Below are 20,215 nucleotides of genomic sequence, written 5' to 3' on the forward strand. Positions count from 1 at the left end.
CTCTGCCCCTAACCTACTCACATTCTGTCTCTGTCTCTCTCAAAAATAAATAAACATTAAAAAAAAAATTAAAACAAAAAAAGTATTAAAGTATGAACAGGCTATAGTAAGCAGAGTTTAATTACCAATCCAGCAATTAGTTATTCAGTACCTTCTATGGCCTAGTCACTGAGCTAGGTAAGGGTTATAATAATGAATAAAACAGGTATGGTCCCCATTCTCATATGGAGATACAAGTAAATAACAAATCAGTAGTTACTCTGGAAAAAGTTATGAAGAAAAATACTAAGGCTTTTAAATTGCCTGTGTCTCCATTCAGTTGAAAGTGGTCCATCCAGTTAGGCTTCACTGATGAATAAAGTAACATTCAGTCTGTGACCCAGAGGATGAGAAAACAGTCTTTCAAATTGTGTGTGCATGCATGCATGCATGCATGTGTGTGTTGAGGGTAGAGAGGTTTAAGCCCAGGGAAGCAGCATATGTAAAGACTTTAAGGCAGTGAAGTGCATTGGCATATGTGACCTATATGACTGAAGCTTGGTGGACAATCAGAAAAATGGCAGAGATGGGGTTAAAGAAATAGGCAGGGATATGATCCCCCAATCAAAGCAGCAGGAGGTTCAGGGTATGTTGGAGGAAGAACAAATATATTAATTTTGGCTATAGTATGACATTAATGAAAAATATTTACATATAACCCTCATATATAAGATCTTAATTTAATCCTTACTACACAGTAAGAAAAATAATGTTTCCTTTAATGGATGAAGAGGTCACAAGGGCTCAGATGGGCTAAAGATCTTGCAAATAAGGTTGCACTGCTCGTAAGCAAAGTCACAAATCTCAGACATTCCAACACAAGTCAAACCAGTATCCTTTCTACTACACAATAAGAAACGATGAAAAATATAAACTGGATTAAAATCAAGCTAAGGAATATTGGTGTTATTATGGACAACAACTAATGAAAGTGGTATCAATTAAAAAGATGATTCTAGGGGCTTAACTGCTCAGTCGGTTAAGCGTCCAACTTCAGTTCAGATCATGATCTCATGGTTCACAAGTTCAAGCCCTGCATCGGGCTCTGTGCTGACAGCTCAGAGCCTGGAGCTTGTTTCAGATTCTGTGTCTCCCTCTCTCTCTGCCCGTCCCCTGCTCAACGTTCTGTTGGTCTGTCTCTCTCAACAATAAATAAACATTTAAAAAATTTAAAAAAAAAATTCAAATTTTCTACATAGTGCATACAGAATACTTTGAGAAGAAGTTCCTTTCTACAAAATAACTATTATGTATTAAGTCACTCATTTTTTATACTGTTCCCCAGAACACTAAGATTGTGTGTGTGTGTGTGTGTGTGTGTGTGTGTGTGTGTGTGTGTACAGTTGCGGATGGGAGGGGGTTAAGTACCATGTTCAATCAGAACACCTATTTTAATCTATCTTATCTTAGATTTGAAAAAGAATTTTGCTCTTTGAAAACCACAGGTTATAATGAAGTCAACTTTGGTTCCAAAATCTTAAAGATCCTAAAACCTACTGGAAGTAGAGCCTTTTACCTACCATATGCCTTATGATAACTACTTTAATGAGCATGCTAATTTCTTTTTAGTTTTTCTGCTAAAAGCATATACCACTATAATTCATTAAAGGCAATTTCAGGTAAGATTTTGCCTCCACACGTTCAGAAATAACATAAATGCCTACCATAAAGTTTCCTTATATGTTAAGGCATTAAAACATTTTAAAAATGTAAGATAAGCATATATTCTATACTACTATAAACTATTTCTCAATAACTAAAAAATGAAGATTAAAAGTTATACACTGATGCTCCAAAAAACTACTACTACTAAATATGTGTAATACTGATAAATATGTTTTGTTTCTTAGGGGACTCAAATATCACTAAAGTAAATAAATAATTCTTCAACTCAACTACATCTAAAAACAGAGTATGATATTAATGCAATAGTTTTATGTACCTAGTAATTACTCATATAGTCAATACCTATGACAAAATCTGCAAGTTAGCAACATCATGCGTATGCAGAACTGGTTATGTAAATATGCGCACATACCTTTATCCTTCTTAAAATCCAAAGCATCTTCTTTATCAGTCACTATTTCCTTCATATTGATAATACTCTGGTGGGTAAGCTGCCGGAGAATTTTAATTTCTCGAATTGCTGTAATTGGAAAGCCTTCCTTTTCATTATCTAGACGTACTTTCTTTAAGGCTACCATTTCTCCTATAAAAATTAAGTAAAATCAAGTTAGCAGCTGACAAAACCAAATGACATTTTTCTTAATTTTAACTTTATTTTAATTCAAAATTTCTGTTCCTATCTCTTACTACTCACAAAATATATTTTAGCTTTCAAAGTACCAATGATAATGCTCATAGCTCAAGAAATTAAGTCTCTAGTTAAATTATCCAAACTGTGGAATACTATATAACTGTTAAAAAGGATGGGGGTAGGTCCATAAGTATTGTTACTGTATGCTCTGTATGATATATTAAATGAAAAAAGCAAGATGATGAACAGTAGCTGCATTACACTACCATTTTTAAAAAGTGAAGGAGGGGATGGAATGCCTGGATGGCTCAGTTGGTTAACTGTCCAGCTTGATTCCATCTCAGGTCATGATCTCATGCTCTTGAAATCAAGTTCTGCTTTGGGCTCCACACTGAGCACAGAGCCTGCTGAAGATTCTCCCTTTTCCTATACCACCACCCCTCGGCTCATGCTCTCTCTCCCTCAAAAAAAAAAAAAAAAAAAGTAGAGAGGAGGTTAAATTTATATAATATGCTTATACATACATAAAATCTCTCAACAGATGAGAAGATTCTATACATTAAGCAGGTGACAAAATGTGCTCGGACATATTAACTTGTCCAAAGCTGCCCAGCCCAGCAGTGAGACATGGATTCAAAATCTGTTTTAGCTATCTCAAAAGTATGTGCTCTTCCCACTACACTAAACGACTTTATAATTCAGATATGAGTGAGTACTGTCTCAGATAAGATCTCACTATTAAAAGAACACACACACACACAAATCCTGTAAGTAAAAGTTCACTATAATAAAGGTTTGTTGGGGCGCCTGGGTGGCTCAGTTGGTTAAGTGTCTAACTGCAGCTCAGGTCATGATCTCAGTTTGTGAGTTAGAGCCCCACATAGGGCTCTATGCTGACAGCTCAGAGCCTGAAGCCTGCTTCAGATTCTGTGTCTCCCTCTCTCTGCCCCTCCCCAACTCATGCTCTGTCTCTCTCAAAAATAAATAAATGTTAAAAAAAAAAAAAAATTAGAAAAAAAGGTTTGTTCATTCTACTTCTTTGGAGAAAAAAGGAATTCTGTACTTACAAATTTTCCAAAAGAAGGATGTTTATCCTTTTAATCATTAAAATTTATTTAATTCTCTTTGATGGAAGTCTAAAATAAAGTATGATTCCTTATTTGTTAAACAGCTTTTAAAAGCTACAATTTAATCTCTTTTTGATAATGCAGAATCACCAGTATAAATAGTATTACTGTATGCCGTAACCGTGTTCCAGAGTTTCCAGGCATAAGGTAGTCTAGTCTCCCCTATAGTAAATGGCTTCAAATAGCTATGCTATTTTAATCTATTGGTTTATTTCAACAAGGAATTATAAGTAAAGATTAAACACTGGCTCTAAGAGTTATTAGTAAAATATGTAGCCTCTGCACAGTTACTTTTTACTGGCTGCAAAACCTTTAAAACTGTCTCACAGGTTCCTGATTATGTTCTAAAAGATTAAGCTGCCAAATATGGCCTCCAAAGGGTAACTTTGACAGAAAAAAAGAATATTTTGCTAAAAGAAAAAGTGCTGCATAAGGCTTAATTCAACAAAATTTACTACTAAGGCTAATTAAGGTCAAGATACTTTTTTCCCCCTGATTACTAACAATGTAAGAATTTATTCACAATTAAAGAAATCTAAATCCCACCATGCTACACATCACAAATACTAAAAAACCACTTTAAAAAACACAAATTAAGTACATTCAATAGATCCAAAGATCCACAGTATTTGGCATACTTACCAGTGTCTTTATCCCTGGCCTTGTAAACTTGTCCATAGGTACCTTCTCCAATAATTCCGATGATATCAAATTTATCCACGCAGCGTTTTCCCCAGTCAATATCTTTTTCTTTGATTTCACCATAGCGAGGCCCACATATTCTATCAAATATAGTTCTTAAGTTTTTATATACAATCAAGCAAGTTGAATAAACTGTTTAATATTTAATATCCACCCTCTCCCAAAAAGTATTATAAATTATCATGAAAGTCAAGGCATCATTTCTCCATGCTGACTCTTCTTCTATAGACTAACAAACTGGAAAAAGAACTAAGGCCTGTATGAAGAACTTCCAGATTAATAAAATGTAATTTTTCAATGAGTGGATAAAACCAACACTGATACAAAGAGTCAAAGTTCTCTAACCAACCTTTAGGAAATTTTCCTTTTCATTCATCATCTATATATATAATACATATTATATATATATACAAAATATATAAAATGCTTCCAAAAAGCAAGTTTGATAATGAACATTACCAAAAATCTAACTATAAAGCTTACTGACAAATTTAGACTTACAGCTAGATGACATTATCTTAAAAATGGAAATACTAGAAAGATGTTTAGTCCAAGAGAGTAAAAAAAGTATTAATATAATCAACTTCCAGGAATCCATACTTTGTGGCTGTGTGTGTGTTATATATGACAAATATTTGACATTCTTCAAAAGATACATAATTTAATAGTCTTTCAATATTCTGGTATGTAATAGAAATTCAAGTAAAGGAATAAAGCTACAATACTCAGAAAGACTTTTAAAAGTTTTCTAGTTTTCTACTCTATACTAGGAAATTGCCTCATACTCACACGAGGCACCTGAACAGCAATTCTAAAATCAGATCTAACTCAAAGTCTTACTCACACTTTCCCTTGGTTAAGTAGAAGTAAAAAAAGAAATCAACATGCTCACTTCTTAACTGATGAACACATTTCAAGGGAGTTATCTCTAGGCACTTACTTGAAGCTAATTTAGGATACAGATTTCAAACCTTCTTCCACTCCACCTCTTGCAAAATGAAAAATGCATTTAGTTATAGGAGCAAATGGAGCTAAAAAGCAAAGAAAACATAGCAGCTTGCCCATTACTAATTTTGTTTGGGCTCACTGAATGCTGACTTCCACCTTCTCCAATTTCAGTGTTTTGTGTTATTTAAAAACTTAATTATAGAAATTATCTTTAACATATAATACCCCAAGAAATTAATACATTACAAACCATGAGAGAAAATTAAATTTAGTTTTATTAGTCATTTTGAATAGGTATGCAGGGAATTATGAATTTTTTTTTCAAAACTCTAGTAGAATTTATTCATATACTTAAGTTTAAAGAATAAATATACTTTTTATTATTTTAAATCTTAATTTTTTGTGTTTTATGATTTTATGAGGACCCAGAATCATTTCTGGTCAATTTAAAAGCAGGTAGAAAGCAAGCACATACTTAGGCCTCCTTTTACTATGTAACTGTGTTGTTGTTTTCTTTTCTTCTGGACTCTTTGAGAGATCATCTCCTCCTGGTAGCTCAGGGGGCAGTGGTAAATCAGCAAGTAAACATCGTAGTTTCTTCTCTACTTCTTTTTTAACTGCTTTTACTGAAATATTTCCTCGTAAGCTAAGGAAGAAAGGAGTCAGACAAACAAAACACATTTATTTGAGAAATAATAATCAGCCATGTCTTACACTTAAGTAGTAATGGCAAAATACTAAACTAAGTTACTTTCCAGCTAAAATAATAAACTGTATTCAATTGCAAAATACCAAATTTGGGGGTCAAAATGATTAGATAAAAACTAAGGAACCTGAACAAAGTATGAACTTTAGTTACAATAATATTTTGATATTTGTTCACTGATTGAAACAAACATACCATATTAATATAAGATGTTAATACTGAAAAAACTGAATACAGTATCTATGGGGACTCTCTGTAGTATAATTATAATTTTTCTGCAAATCTAAATCTGTTCAAAAAATCGTATATTTTAAAGATGATTTAGAATTACTATGAAACTGTAAATTAAGACTAAAAAAATCAATTAGTCATGCTTCACAGAAATATTCATTAGTTCTGTGATAGCATCCTGACTCTGTTGGAGAGACATAAAGAGGTTTTATAGAAATAAATAACACTACATGGGGCACCTGGGCAGCTAGTCAGTTGAGGATCCGACTCGTGATTTAGGCTCACGTCATGATCTCAGTGTTCGTTAGTTCAAGCGCTGCAAACACAGAACCCACAGGATTCTCTCTTCCTCTCTCTCTGCCCCTCCCCCGCATGTGTTCTCTTTCTCTCCCTCAAAATAAACAAACATTAAAAAAAAAAAAGTCTCGGGGCGTCTGGGTGGCTCAGTCAGTTAAGCATCCAACTCTTGATTTCAACTCACATCATGATCTCATGGTTCGTGAGTTCAAGCCCCGCATCGGGCTCTGTGCTGACAGTGTGAAGCCTGCTTGGGAGTCTCTCCTTCTCTCTTTGCACCTTCTCTACTCATGCCCTCTCTCTCAAAATAAATAAATAAACTTAAAAGAAAAAGTCTCTTATTAAATAAATAACACTAAATGGCGTTATTTATCTTGCCCATTTAAATAACCACGAACAACTAGTTTAGCTTTGCCCTTTTCCAGGGTTAATTTTCTTAAATTGGATAATGACTCTCTTAAATATTTTTAAGGTTCTAGCTTATGGAAATTACAGGTCAAAATTTAAGTTGTTTGTATTGTACTTTTTTGAATGCATAAAGAACTCCGAATTTTAACCAGGTAATCTGATTATTTTAAACCTCCCAGTTACTAAAAAATCTGCTTAAAAATATGACATTTCTTGGGGCACCTGGGTGGCTTGTCAGTCAAGCGTCAGACTTCGGCTTAGGTCATGATCTCACAGTTCATGGGTTGAAGCCCTGCATCAGGCTCTGTACTGACAGCTCAGAGCCCGGAGCCTGCTTTGGATTCTGTGTCTCCCTCTCTCTCTGACCATCCCCCACTCACACTCTGTCTCTCGTTCTCAGAAAATAAATAAAATGTTGAAAAAAATTTTTAGAAAATGACATTTCTTGAAAGAAAATCTTATAATGATAACAAAATTTGGACTTCACACACTTTCATAGCAGTTATGAGTCCGATAATGAAAAAGTTTAGTGAGACTACACCACTGGGGTCGGAAATTACAAATGACATTATCAATGTAAATCATTTAATTATAACTTCTATTCATGTTAAACAATATTATTGTACAAATGCACACTTTAATACCATCTGATAAAAACCATTTATCAGTAACTACAATAAAAATGTGCCTTTTCTCCATAGCCCCGTGTTACTCACCAGAAGGTTCTTTAACAGAGAAAACATGCTCAAAAGGAAACTAGTTTGCAGTTTTATTTTTACAGTAATGGTATATAGCCTCCTTTTCAATGTTAATGTCCATACGTTCAATTGATTTTATGCTTCTATGTACTAGATGTTAGGTAAGGCACTGGACTTTAACAATAAAAACTATAACAAATACATTAAGATACAACTCCTGGGGCACGTGGGTGGCCCAGATGGTTAAGCATCCAACTTCAGCTCACGTCATGATCTCATGGTTTGTGAGTTTGAGCCCCACATTGTGTCTGTGCTCACAGCTCAGACCCTGGAGCCTGCTTTAGATTCTGTGTCTCCTCTCTCTCTGCCCCTCTCCTGCTCACGCTCTCTCTCTCTCTCAAAAATAAACAAACATCAGGGGTGCCTGGGTGGCTCAGTCAGCTGAGCATCCAACTTCAGCTCAGGTCAAGATACGACTCCAGGGGCGCCTGGGTGGCTCAGATGGTTAAGTGTCCAACTTCAGCTCAGGTCATGATCTCATGGTTTGTGAGTTAGAGCCCCACATTGGGCTCTGTGTTGACAGCTCGGAGCCTGGAGCCTGCTTCGGATTCTGTGTCTCCCTCTCTCTCTCTGCCCCTCCTCTGCTCACACTCTGTCTCTCCCTCTCTCTCAAAAATAAACATTTTTTTAACATTTTAAAAAAATAAAAATAAAATAAATAAACATCAAAAAAATTTAAGATATAACTCCTCTCAGAAAGGAACTTAGACTTTTGGAGAACATAGTCAAGCAAGCAGTAGGATAAAGTACTACACAAATGGAGTCCTAGAGTAATGTAGCTAAAGGGTCGCTAAATCAGGATTGAAAGATAGTAAAGGCTTCTTTCTAAAAAGGTACCACTTGAACTGTGCCTGAAAATAAACCTATTCCAAATAATTCTTAGAAAACTGTAGTCCCAAAAAACAAAACAAAACAAAACAAAACTGTAGTCTCTTACTTGTAATTAGTTTTCAGTCAAAAATTCTCATTTGTCTGAAGATTCAAATCAACATTTTTAGAGGAAAAAACACAAATCTTAACTTTACTTATAACTTAAAAATTAAAAGACTGCCTATATTCATATATATGTTATGAACTACCAAATTCAGCAAGACTCCCAGGCTTCAGAGAAATGAAATACTAACTATCCAAGAATAATACTATATAATTAAAAGCATCATTATTTTTATTGAATACCTACAATAACCAAACAGGAAGCATGACATTTTTAATAGCTCCCATATACTACAGCAACAAAAACAATAAAATGCCTTAACAAGAAATATACAAGGCCAATAGAAGAAAATTTAAAAATATGATGAAAATAAAACTGGATCTGAATGAATGGAAAGAAACAATGTTTTTGTACGGGAAACTGTAATGCTGTAAAGCTATTAGTCTCCAAATTAGTCTACTACACTCACTAGAGTCCCACACAAAACACAAGCAAAAAATTTTTTAATATAACTTGACAAGCAGGTTATAAAAATCTAAGAATAAAGACAAAAATCTGCCAAAAAACACTTCCAAAAAACAATAATGAAGTGAGATTTGCCTTGTCCTGTGGTCAACCTGTTTTAAAAGATCCCAAACTAGGGGCACCTGGATGGCTCAGTCAGTTAAGCGTGACCTTTGGCTCAGGTCATGATCTCCCAGTTCATGAGTTTGAGCCCCACATCCGGCTCTGTGCTGATGGCTTGGAACCTGCTTCGAATTCTGTGTCTACTTCTCTCTCGGCCCATCCCTCCACTCATACTCTGTCTCTCTCTGTCTCTCTCTCTCTCTCTCAAAAATAAACATTAAAACAAATTTTATAAAAGATCCCAAACTAGAAGCCCAAGATTGGCTGAAGTCAAGGAATATATATATTATGGTCTACCCAATGTTTTATAAGAAAAAAAAACCAAAAAACTATGAATTAAATTGTAAATATTTTTAAATCAGAAAATTTACATAAACATTCAGATTTCAGGCTTCTTAAAAAAAAAATCAAAGGCTCTAGCAACACTGGGCTCAAATTCATATACAGTAGCACTGAAGCTGAGGCTGAATAGCAGAGCTATTCACTAATCGGTATTTGAGTCTGAGAACCAATATACTATTCATCTAAAGAAGTCAAAACAAAAAAGTACTGGCAAAGAAATAATAAAACACATTAATAGAAAAGAGGGTCCAGGGGCACCTGGGTGGCTCAGTCGGTTGAGCATCCAACTTCGGCTCAGGTCGTGATCTCGCGGTCGGTGAGTCTGAGTCCCACATAGGGCTCCGTGCTGACAGCTCAAAGCCTGGAGCCTGTATGGATTCTGTGTCGCCCTCCCTCTCTGCCCCTCCCCCACTCATGCTCTGTCTGTCTCTGTCTCTGTCTCTGTCTCTCTCTCTCTGTCAAAAATAATAAAACATTTTTAAAAAAAAAGAAGAGAGGGTCCAGAAATACAGGTATCTATAAGAATTTTTATATATGGCACCACAAACCAGTGAGCTGGGACTATTCAGTAAGTGATGTTAGAAACAACTAGATCTATCAGCCTACAGGGTGGTGGGGGAGAGCATTTTTCTTCCTCATCTAATAACCAAAAACAAATTTCTGTATGATTTGAGTCAAGTTTTTTTAACTTTATGAACCCATAAGTTTTAAAGGAAAAATGATAGATCTGACTATATTTAAAAATGGAAAACATCTGGGGCGCCTGGGTGGCTCAGTCGGTTGGGCGGCCCACTACAGCACGGGTCATGATCTCGCGGTCTGTGAGTTCGAGTCCTGCATCGGGCTCTGTGCTGACAGCTCAGAGCCTGGAGCCTGCTTCCGATTCTGTGTCTCCCTCTCTCTCTGCCCCTTCCCTGCTTGCTCTCTCTCTCTCTCTCTCAAAAAATAATAAACATTAAAAAAAAATTTTTAAAAAAGGAAAACATCCATATGGCCAAAAACAAAACAAATAAATGTCAAAGGCAAGCAATAGACTCTGAAAGGCAAGATCTTTAACATAAGGAAAAAAAAAAAAAGAAAAACAGTATTAAGGAAAAGCCAGCATAAGATATAAACAAGTAGTTCACTGGAAAAAAATAAATAGCCAACAAGTATTCAGAAAGATGCTATCTCAATAATCAGAAAAATGCAAAATTAAATAATCATATATTTTATAGACTGTATAAATTGGCACACAGTCTTATTAAGATACAATTTGGCAGCTTTTATCAGATTTTAAATGTGTATACTTCAACCTTATAACTATCCTACAAAAATTGCTCAAACGTACATAAAATATTAATATAACAAGAGTGTGATAGCAAACAATTATTATAAATCTAAGTATCCCTTAACCAATAGAATAGTTAGTAAGAGCATGATTTATCATTCCTATAGACAGGAATATTGAACCTATCCATATACCAATATGGAATGATCTCCAACATATTAAATGAAAAAAAAAGTCGAGTATTATGCATAGTATAATCCTAATTTCCTTTAAAACAAAACAATTTATTATATGAAAGTATATAGTTAACAGTCTATCTTGTGATTTTTAAAGAGTAATAAATTCCGGGTCTGAAGGAGAAGCAAAGTTCAAAGTAACCCTAAAAGATATTACTTGGCTAGGAAGTACTCAAAACCAAACAGGTCATGTCAAAAGGACAAGACAGTCAGCTTAAGGAGTTCCCACTGACCAAGGACAATGGAGCATCAAAAGAAGAGTGACTGACTGGTATTGAATTGATCTGTGGCCACACATGTTAGTAGTAGTAGCCAGGGGTCTTAAAAACTTCTATATCCATGAAATGTGCAAACATATTCAAAGAAAGAAGAACAGAGACACAACAGAAAAGCAGAAGAGACCAAAAAGAATACAGGTCAAAAAAATTTTTGATGATAAGCATGACATATACCAACATCTCATTAAAAATGGACGCACACTGGGGCGCCTGTGGCTCAGTCGGTTAAGCGTCCGACTTCAGCTCAGGTCATGATGTCGCGGTCCATAGGTTCGAGCCCCGCATCGGGTTCTGTGCTGACAGCTCAGAGCCTGGAGGCTGTTTCAGATTCTGTGTCTCCCTCTTTCTCTGACCCTCCCCTGTTCATGCTCTCTCTCTCTCTGTCTCAAAAATAAATAAACGTTAAAAAAAAATGGATGCACATGGAAAACAGTATGGAGGTTTCTCAAACAACTAAAAACAGAACTACCCTATGACCCAGCAATTGCACTACTAGGCATTTATCCAAGGGATACAGGTGTGCTGTTTCAAAGGGACACATGCGCCCCCATGTTTATAGCAGCACTATCAACAATAGCCAAAGTATGGAAACAGCCCAAATGTCCATCGATGGATGAATGGATAAAGAAAATGTGGTATATGTATACAATGAAGTATTAGCAATCAAAAAGAATGAAATCTTGCCATTTGCAACTATGTGGATGGAACTTGAGGGTATTATGCTGTGAAATTAGTCAGAGAGAGACAAAAATCATATCACTTCACTCATATGAGGACTTTAAGAGACAAAACAGGGGCGCCTGGGTGGCGCAGTCGGTTAAGCGTCCGACTTCAGCCAGGTCACGATCTCGCGGTCCGTGAGTTCGAGCCCCGCGTCAGGCTCTGGGCTGATGGCTCGGCGCCTGGAGCCTGTTTCCGATTCTGTGTCTCCCTCTCTCTCTGCCCCTCCCCCGTTCATGCTCTGTCTCTCTCTGTCCCAAAAATAAATAAATAACGTTGAAAAAAAAAAAAATTAAAAAAAAAAAAAAAAGAGACAAAACAGATGAACATAAGGGAAGGGAAGCAAAAATAATATAAAAACAGGGAGGGGGCAAAACAAAAGAGACTCATAAATATGGAGAACAAACTGAGGGTTGCTGGAGGGGTTGTGGGAGGGGGGATGGGCTAAATGGGTAAGGGGCATTAAGGAATCTACTGAAATCATTGCTTCACTATATACTAACTAGTTTGGATGTAAATTTTAAAAAATAAAAAATAAAGTTAAATCAAAAAAATAAATAAATAAAAAATAAAAGATGCAAAGCTAAATGGGGATTGTACACATCCGAGATCAGAACTTTAGATTCTATTGTTCAATAAATCAGTCAATTGTCAAAAAAAAAAAAAGGATGCACAAAAAATACCCTCCTTAAAGCATTCACCTGCATGCATCTTGAATTCTTGAAAATACCACCAGTAAAAATTTATCTCCATAGGATATATGAAAAATAGAGAATAACCAGTCTCACCAGCCCAGAATTACTAGATTCTTGGCAAATGGGTTATTTTCTCACTAATGAAGTGACTCAGTTCTGCATTCACGCCTCTCTGCTGGAGAGTCCATTCCACAACTCATCAAAATTACAAATCACTACTCTGTTTATGAACCTTCAGTGTTCCTAGAGAATAGTGAAACCTGTAAATACCATAATTAGAGTGGTATAATTGGAGAATACCTGATTATATTGGATGAGTTCTCCTGGCAACATTTTTGATTGTAGAAAAAAGACATTATAGTGGACACAAAACACAGGAATTATGATTTGTTTTAAATTATAAAATGTTCATAATGCCAGCCAAAGTGAGCACTTGAAAGACCTACCCACACAGCATTCTCATCCACTTGTTTCCAAATTCTATAAAGATGTCAGCTAGGAAAACTGCTCATATAGTTGCTTTTTAACAGAAAATGAGGGAAAAACAGCTCTAATTTCTCCATAAAAATAAAAATGAAAAAGGTTAAGTGGTGTAACAGACAGACATTACACAGTAGCATAATGCTTCTATCCTAGCATATGTTTCAGAAATATTCTTAGAACCACATTTACTTTACAGACACTCTTATCTTCATCCTCTAAAAAATAAAATGTTTCAAAAAAAAGTCATACCCCCAATATTCATAAAAGAATCTGTAAACATGTTAAAGGAAAGCATAACCACATTGAGTTCTCTGTAATACATAATGAATCTCCAATTGCACAAAATTAAAAGGGTCAAGAAAAGTCTAAAAAATAATAAATTCATAAAGCTACCCAGAGTGATAAATGTATAAGGCCACAGAAGAAACCTAGAAATAACGAATATACCTGCTTTAATCACCCAGGACAGAGTCTCTCATAAATGTCCTGTTTCTGATACTGTCATTTAAGGAATATTAAATCAAAGAAAACACAGTACTAGCATTTCTAATTCCCAAACTCAATCGGAAATATACATTGTATTCCGAACCCAACAGCAAATTTTTCCTGGAATTCTTAGCATAAACTATATTTTGTCATCTTACAAGCAGTGTGCTTCATTTTAAAGTGTACATAATAAAAACAGTTTACTTACTTATGATTTTTTTATAACCTTTTTATGGGGGGGGGGGGATTTTGGGAATTTTTCACTCCAAACTTACATTTCTTTTTTTAAACTGTTAGTGACAAGGGCGCCTAGGTGGCTCAGTCAGTTAAGCGTCTGACTTCAGCTCAGGTCATTAACTTGCGGCTTGAGAGTTCGAGCCCCGAGGCTGGTTCTGTGCTGACAGAATGCTTCACATTCTGTGTCTCCCCCATCCCCTCTCTCTTTACCCCTCCCCCACGCTCATTTGCTCTTGCTCTCTCTCTCTCTCTCTCTCTCTCTCTCTCAAAAATAAACAGTAAAAAAATAATTTCAAAATAATAAAAATAAACTGTTAGTGACAAAACTTTTTTGCGCTTACCTATCGGCATCTTTATCTTCAGGCAGCATGGGAGGCAAAGGTAATGGTGGTAACGTAGAGGTCACTAAAGCCACATGTTGCTCCTTCTCCTTGGCTCCTAAACTTGGTGTAAGTGGTTTGGTTTTCTCTTTAAGAGATACTGGTTCGTCCTTTGTAGCAGCAGATTTACTTTCCTTCCCAACTACAACTGCTTTCTTGGCGGCTTTATCTACAATCAAATTATTGTCCACCTTGGTTACCTGAAGAGGTGGCTTTGTTTTTGTCTTGTCGTTTTTTAAAGTCCCACCACTTGACGGAGAAGGTGCGTGTTCTGTTTTCAGTTTCTTCACATCCTTCACATGGTTTGTTTGAGATGCACCGGCACCCGTCTCCGTGCTCCCCTTCGTAGGTGTAGAAGTGTTGGAGGCTTTGGCAGCTTTGGCAGCAGCCTCAGCAGCCTTAGCTGCTTCTGCAGCTTTTGCGGCTTCTGCAGCTCTTGCTGCCTCTGCAGCCCGTGCTTTTTTATTCTTGTTCAACTCGGCTGCCAGGCTACTCTTCAGAGTTAGTGTGCTAGGAGAAATGCTAGAGTGACGGCTTCTGGATCGAGACAACCTGTGCCTGCTACGAGATCTTGAATGCCTAGAGGAATATGGGCTTCTGCTTCGGGATTTGGCAGAACGTCTGGTGGAAAATAATGAAGATTTAGTCAGGAATTCAGAAAAGTTCAGTCTGAAATTTACAAAAACTACTAACTCAACCCTGTTACATAAAATAGAAATTTATTAAATTTCAAAATCATAATAGTTTTTTGGGGGGAGACTTTTTTAAAAGACAGAAAATGCTTTTAAGCAGATTATTATCTATCTGGTAGCTAAAATTTTCCTGAAAATAGACTGTCTTCATCCTGGTCTAGCCTATGAATGCTCAAAGGTGAGACTGGATGAAAGCAGATCTCTGGTAGAAGAAATACTCTAAGGATTAGGAACAAAAGTGTGATGAAGCATCACTGCTGTCTTTAGAAAAGAGAAGTACAGGGGCGCCTGGGTGGTTCAGTTGGTTGAGCATCCGACTTCAGCTCAGGTCATGATCTCACAGTTCATGAGTTTAAGCCCCGCGTCGGGCTGTGGCTGACAGCTTGGGGCCTGGAGCCTGCTTCAGATTGTGTCTCCCTCTCTCTCTGCTCCTCCCCTGCTCACACTCTGTCTCTCAAAAATAAATAAAGATTAAAAAATAATTAAAAGAAAGAAAAGGAAAGGAAAGAGAAGTACAGGGGTGCCTGGATGGCTCAGTCGGTTGAGCGTTCAACTTCAGATCAGGTCGTGATTTCAGGTTCATGATTTGGACCCCGTGTTGGGCTCTGTGTTGACAGCTCACAGCCTGGAACCTGGAGTCTGCTTCAGATTCTGTCTCTGTCTCTCTGCCCCCCCCCCCCTCCTTTTTCTCTCCCTTCTCTCCTCTTTAGTGATCAATTAAAAAAACATTTTAAAACATAAAAAAAAAAAAAGGTCTTTCTGAGGTCCCTGGGAGCCTCCTGCTTAAAAAAAAAAAAAAAGAGAAGTACACAACAAGGGTACACCAATGGTAGCAGTAGCAGGGTGAAGTCTGACCAATCTTTCACCAAAGTCTAATCTCTACATCTGTAAAGCTTCCTCACCCCACAAATTCAGTAGTCGGTAGTGCTCTGTCTACAGCAAGAGTGAAAAAGACAATGCCTGTCATTGGGCAATAAGTAAAAGCAGTCTCTAAATCTTGGTAACTACTCAATAATGACTGCAATTCACTTTTCAAAAAATACTGGAAAATACAAAAACTATCATATATATTTAAAATACAGTGACAACCAAAATTCCTATAAAACAAATGCAGCACAGCACCATGTGAAAGGAAACTGAAGTTTTCAAATCCTCACCTTATCAAAACTAAAAACAAGTATCTACAAGACAAAGGCACTATGATAGTACTCTGACATGTTTACCAGGTCTCATTTTAATGCTCACATCAATCCTAGTGAAGTATCTACAGTTTACAGATTAGAAATGTAATCTAAAATATTATGTTACCTAAAATCAATCCCATACTCATCAGTAGTTGTACTGGTTATTACTTACTGTCACTACCCTATTCCTCCAACACTCTTCTATCCAACTCTGTGCCAAAGGAGGCTAACCTCAACAAATGCACCTTCTGAGTTTCAGGGCTGTCACCGGCAGATCAGAAGGCAGAGAAGGCCGGATTATTTCTTCCCAGCATCCTCCCTTTTGGTCACATTTTCTGACAGAAGCTGTGTCCCCTTATCACCCTCTCCACAGCTCTCATCAGGCTCTAAAAACACTGTATTTTCCTTGCTTCCCTCTGTAACTACAGGAACATCCCTTGTGGGTTCCCTTAATCCACCCCTTTATCTGCAATCCTTCGTGAAAGTCTCTTGCACCATCTCAGTTGGATTCAGTTTCCTTTCAGAACCTTGCCTGATCTACCTTGTATGCCAGGTTTTAAATCCAGACCTTCTGACTGAAAAGTAGCTAGGTTAACACAATAAAAAAAATTAACACACTGTGAAGGAGAGAACTCTTGCTGAAATTTTGTAGAAGCTATGGGGAGAGAGTAAATAAAGCAAAGAAACTCCTAAGAACCCATAATTAAAATAGGGCAGAGAGAAAAGAAAGGACTGGAAACTCTGTTTATATCTGATGTTAGTAAAGTATGGAGGAAAACCGTTAGAAACATTCTATAATTCTAATATGAAAATAAAATGATGATTAGGTTTAGGATAAACTCAAATACAAATTAAACTTCTCCCTCACTCTTTCAAAAACATTTCAAAATGTACTGAGGGCCAACTGCTGTTCAACATCGAGCTTGTGTTTCATACAAACCCAATATTTTATATAAAGTATTTATGCAACACTATTTTAGATTAATGGGAACACAGTTTAGAAAATACTTAAATCTAACACTTGCTTATCATTAAATATTCATATACACCAATCATTAAAATCACCAATAAGCTTACAACTATTTACGGATATGAGAGGAATTGTTTTGCTAAATATAAAGTGGTAACTATCTCAGATAACTTTAATACAGGAACCAACAGTGTCAGAATATGAAACAGCCACATTTTTTATGTCTTCTCCCTTTAAACTCTTGGGCCTCAAAACAAGTCTCATATGCCATGCTTCTAAAGCAACAGAAAGGTACACAGCAGGAGAGAGCAAAGAGACTATCATTTCATTAGAGGTAACAGTACAGAACTTTCCTCAAATTAACTTTCTTACACTAGCAAGATTCGGATCATCAATTTCATACAGACACATAAATTATATTTAACTGAGAGATTTATGACTAAGTTTTACCTAAGAAAAGAGACAAAGATATTAGGTAAAACCCTAATACAATTAACTCCCGTGGCCTATTAAATTATTCTTTTCTGGATAGAATTTGGATAAGCATTATCAGCAAACACTTAAAAATTTCTGGTCTATAAAAGGGATATATATATTGGAGGTGCCTGGGTGGCTCAGTTGGTTGAGCGTCCCACTTGGACTCAGGTCGTGATCTCAAGATCTGTGAGTTCGCGCGCCCATCCAGCTCACTGCTATATCCCTCTCTCTACTCCTTCCTTGCTTGTGCATGCTCTCTCTCAAAAATAAACATTTTTTTAAAAAAAGTAAAAAATAAAAGGGTTATTTTAGAAATGAGGTTTTTATATGTTTTGATCTCTGTATCAATTAAATTCTTCTGGACATACCCTCCATTCCTCTCTAATTCTATTTCTCTTCAAAAATTTAACTTTTCATTTTTTAACTTAAAAAAATGTTTATTTACTTATTTTGAAAAAGAGAGAGAGACAAACAGACAGACCGACTGCATGAGTTCAAGCTGGAGAGGGGCAAACAGAGAGGGACAGAGAAAATTCCAAGCAGGCTCTGTGCTATCACAGCACAGAATCCGACATGGGGCTCCATCTCACAAAAGGTAAGATCACGACCTGGGCCAAAATCATACCGACTGAGCCACCCAGGTGCCCCATAAGTTCCTTAACCTTTTAACTTCATGTCCTAGGAAACATGCATTCTCTCAGTGCTTACGGTCTGAAACAAACATGGTTTGGGAACCTAATATTAAATATAAACACAAAATTCAAGTTTAAGTCATTTTTACAAATGATCTAATACTTCAGCCATACAAAGTTACGAGGGTAAGAGAGAAGTGCGTCTTCAAGACTACAGAATGAACGATATCATGGTATCTTAACCAAAAGAACGAAATGGATGGTAGATAGCAAGTCTTTCTTTGAAGATAAGATTTTTCTTCTTTTTAAAAATGTTTTTTCTAATATCTCTACACAGTGAATACATATTAGCTGTTTGTCTCTTTTTAATGTTTTTGAGAGATGGTAGTATCTCTTTAAGAAGTTGAGAAAACTTTCCATGTTTCTAAGGCTTGCAAATTCATACAACACAAAGCAGAACCAGAATCAAAACTTGATATCCCGAAACTCAACTGGTTAGTGCTCATTGTGAATTAGGTTAGTGTTCCTTAGAGAAAGAGCATGGTGTAGTATTCACTCAACTATATCACACAATCTCTCCAAGAGTCCAGGTATGCTAACACTAACTCTTAAAATTTTTACTATAATAATATCTAGTTCCTCATTATATAAAACAATATATAACCACTATCCAAAAGAAGTTTCTAAAATGATAGAAATGTTCTATACATGTTCATGTCTGATACATTAGCCACTATTCTCAACATTTTTTAGCTTAATTTTTCTACCCTGTTTATTTCACATTCTAACAGCAGCTATATGCATTTCAAAAACTTGATTACCCTCCCAAAAAAGATATAACAATGCTTCCCATGCAAGGATGGTCCAACATATGCTAATCCATAAATGTGACATACCACATCAACAAAATGAAGGATAAAAATCACAGGATCATCTCAGCAGATGCAGAAAAAGCATTTGACAAAATTCAACAACTTTGCATGATAAAAACTAAACAAACAGTATAGAAGGAACGCACCTCAATAAAAACTTTCAGTTACAAGATTAATAAGGTTTGAGGATCTAATGTGTAACGTGGTGACTACCGTTGATAATATTGTATAACTGAAATTAACTTAGAGAACTCTAACCAAAAAAATTAAATCTATGAGGTGATGGATGTATTACATAACCTGATTATGATATGAGAATCCTTTCCCAATATATACACATAGCGAATCATCACAATGACACTTTAAATACATAATTTTCTCAATTATATCTTAATAAAACTAGTAAAAAAAAATGACTTCTAAAATGAAAAACAGTACCTGAAGTAGTCAAAAACCTGCCTTTCTCAATCATCCCTTTTGTTACCTTCTCAGTCAAAATTTTAAATATTCCTATGTAATTTGTCATGTACTGGTATTGGAACAGCTCAATTAACTTTTTTTTTCTCATTTTTTTCAAGTAACTATTAACAATACTAGGGCAGCCTCTTAAATCCGTCTTCCTGTTTCAGATCTTCCTTTACCCTAACTAATCTATACTTAATGCAAAGCGACTACCTTCCTCTAATATCTCCTCCTGTAATTTTAATTTCACCACTCTTTTCCACCCATTTATCCAGGCTAGAAATCTTCCCAGTTACCTGATGCCCACAGCACATCTCATCAACTGCCTCACTTTATCAGTTCTAACTCTGCATCCCCTTACATCCACACTTCTATGCACGTTTCCTATTGTGGCTATAACAAATTACCAGATTTAATGGCTTAACCACACAAATTTATTATCTTACAGTACCTGAAGGTTGAAATTCCAAAATCAGTCTTATTGGGCAAAAATCAGCACATCACCAGGGCTTTGTTCCTTTTGCAGTCTCTTGGGAAAATCTGTTTCCTTGCCTTTTCTAGCTTCTTAAGGCTGTCTATTCCTTGGCTCTTGGTCCTCCAACAATCTGACCTCTGCTTCCTTTATCACATTTCCTCTTCTGCTGTTTCTGTCCTCACATGGCCTTTTCTGGCTCTGCTGACCCTCCTGCTTCCTTTTATAATGACCCTTGTGATTACAGAGGACCCACGTGTACAGTCCAGGATAATCTCTCCATCTCAAGATGC

General features: G+C 36.2%; 1 protein-coding gene across 1 annotated transcript in view; it reads right to left on the reverse strand.

Moving 5' to 3' along the window:
- Positions 1-20,215, reverse strand: part of CDK13 (cyclin dependent kinase 13) — a 118,708-nt gene that overhangs the window by 76,818 nt on the left and 21,675 nt on the right. The window contains 4 exon segments of the mRNA XM_049642756.1: positions 2,078-2,248; positions 4,066-4,205; positions 5,549-5,719; positions 14,123-14,782. Coding sequence (XP_049498713.1) covers positions 2,078-2,248; positions 4,066-4,205; positions 5,549-5,719; positions 14,123-14,782 — 1,142 coding nt within the window.

Source organism: Panthera uncia, chromosome A2 (genome assembly GCF_023721935.1).
Source record: "Panthera uncia isolate 11264 chromosome A2, Puncia_PCG_1.0, whole genome shotgun sequence".
Lineage (NCBI taxonomy): Eukaryota > Metazoa > Chordata > Mammalia > Carnivora > Felidae > Panthera > Panthera uncia.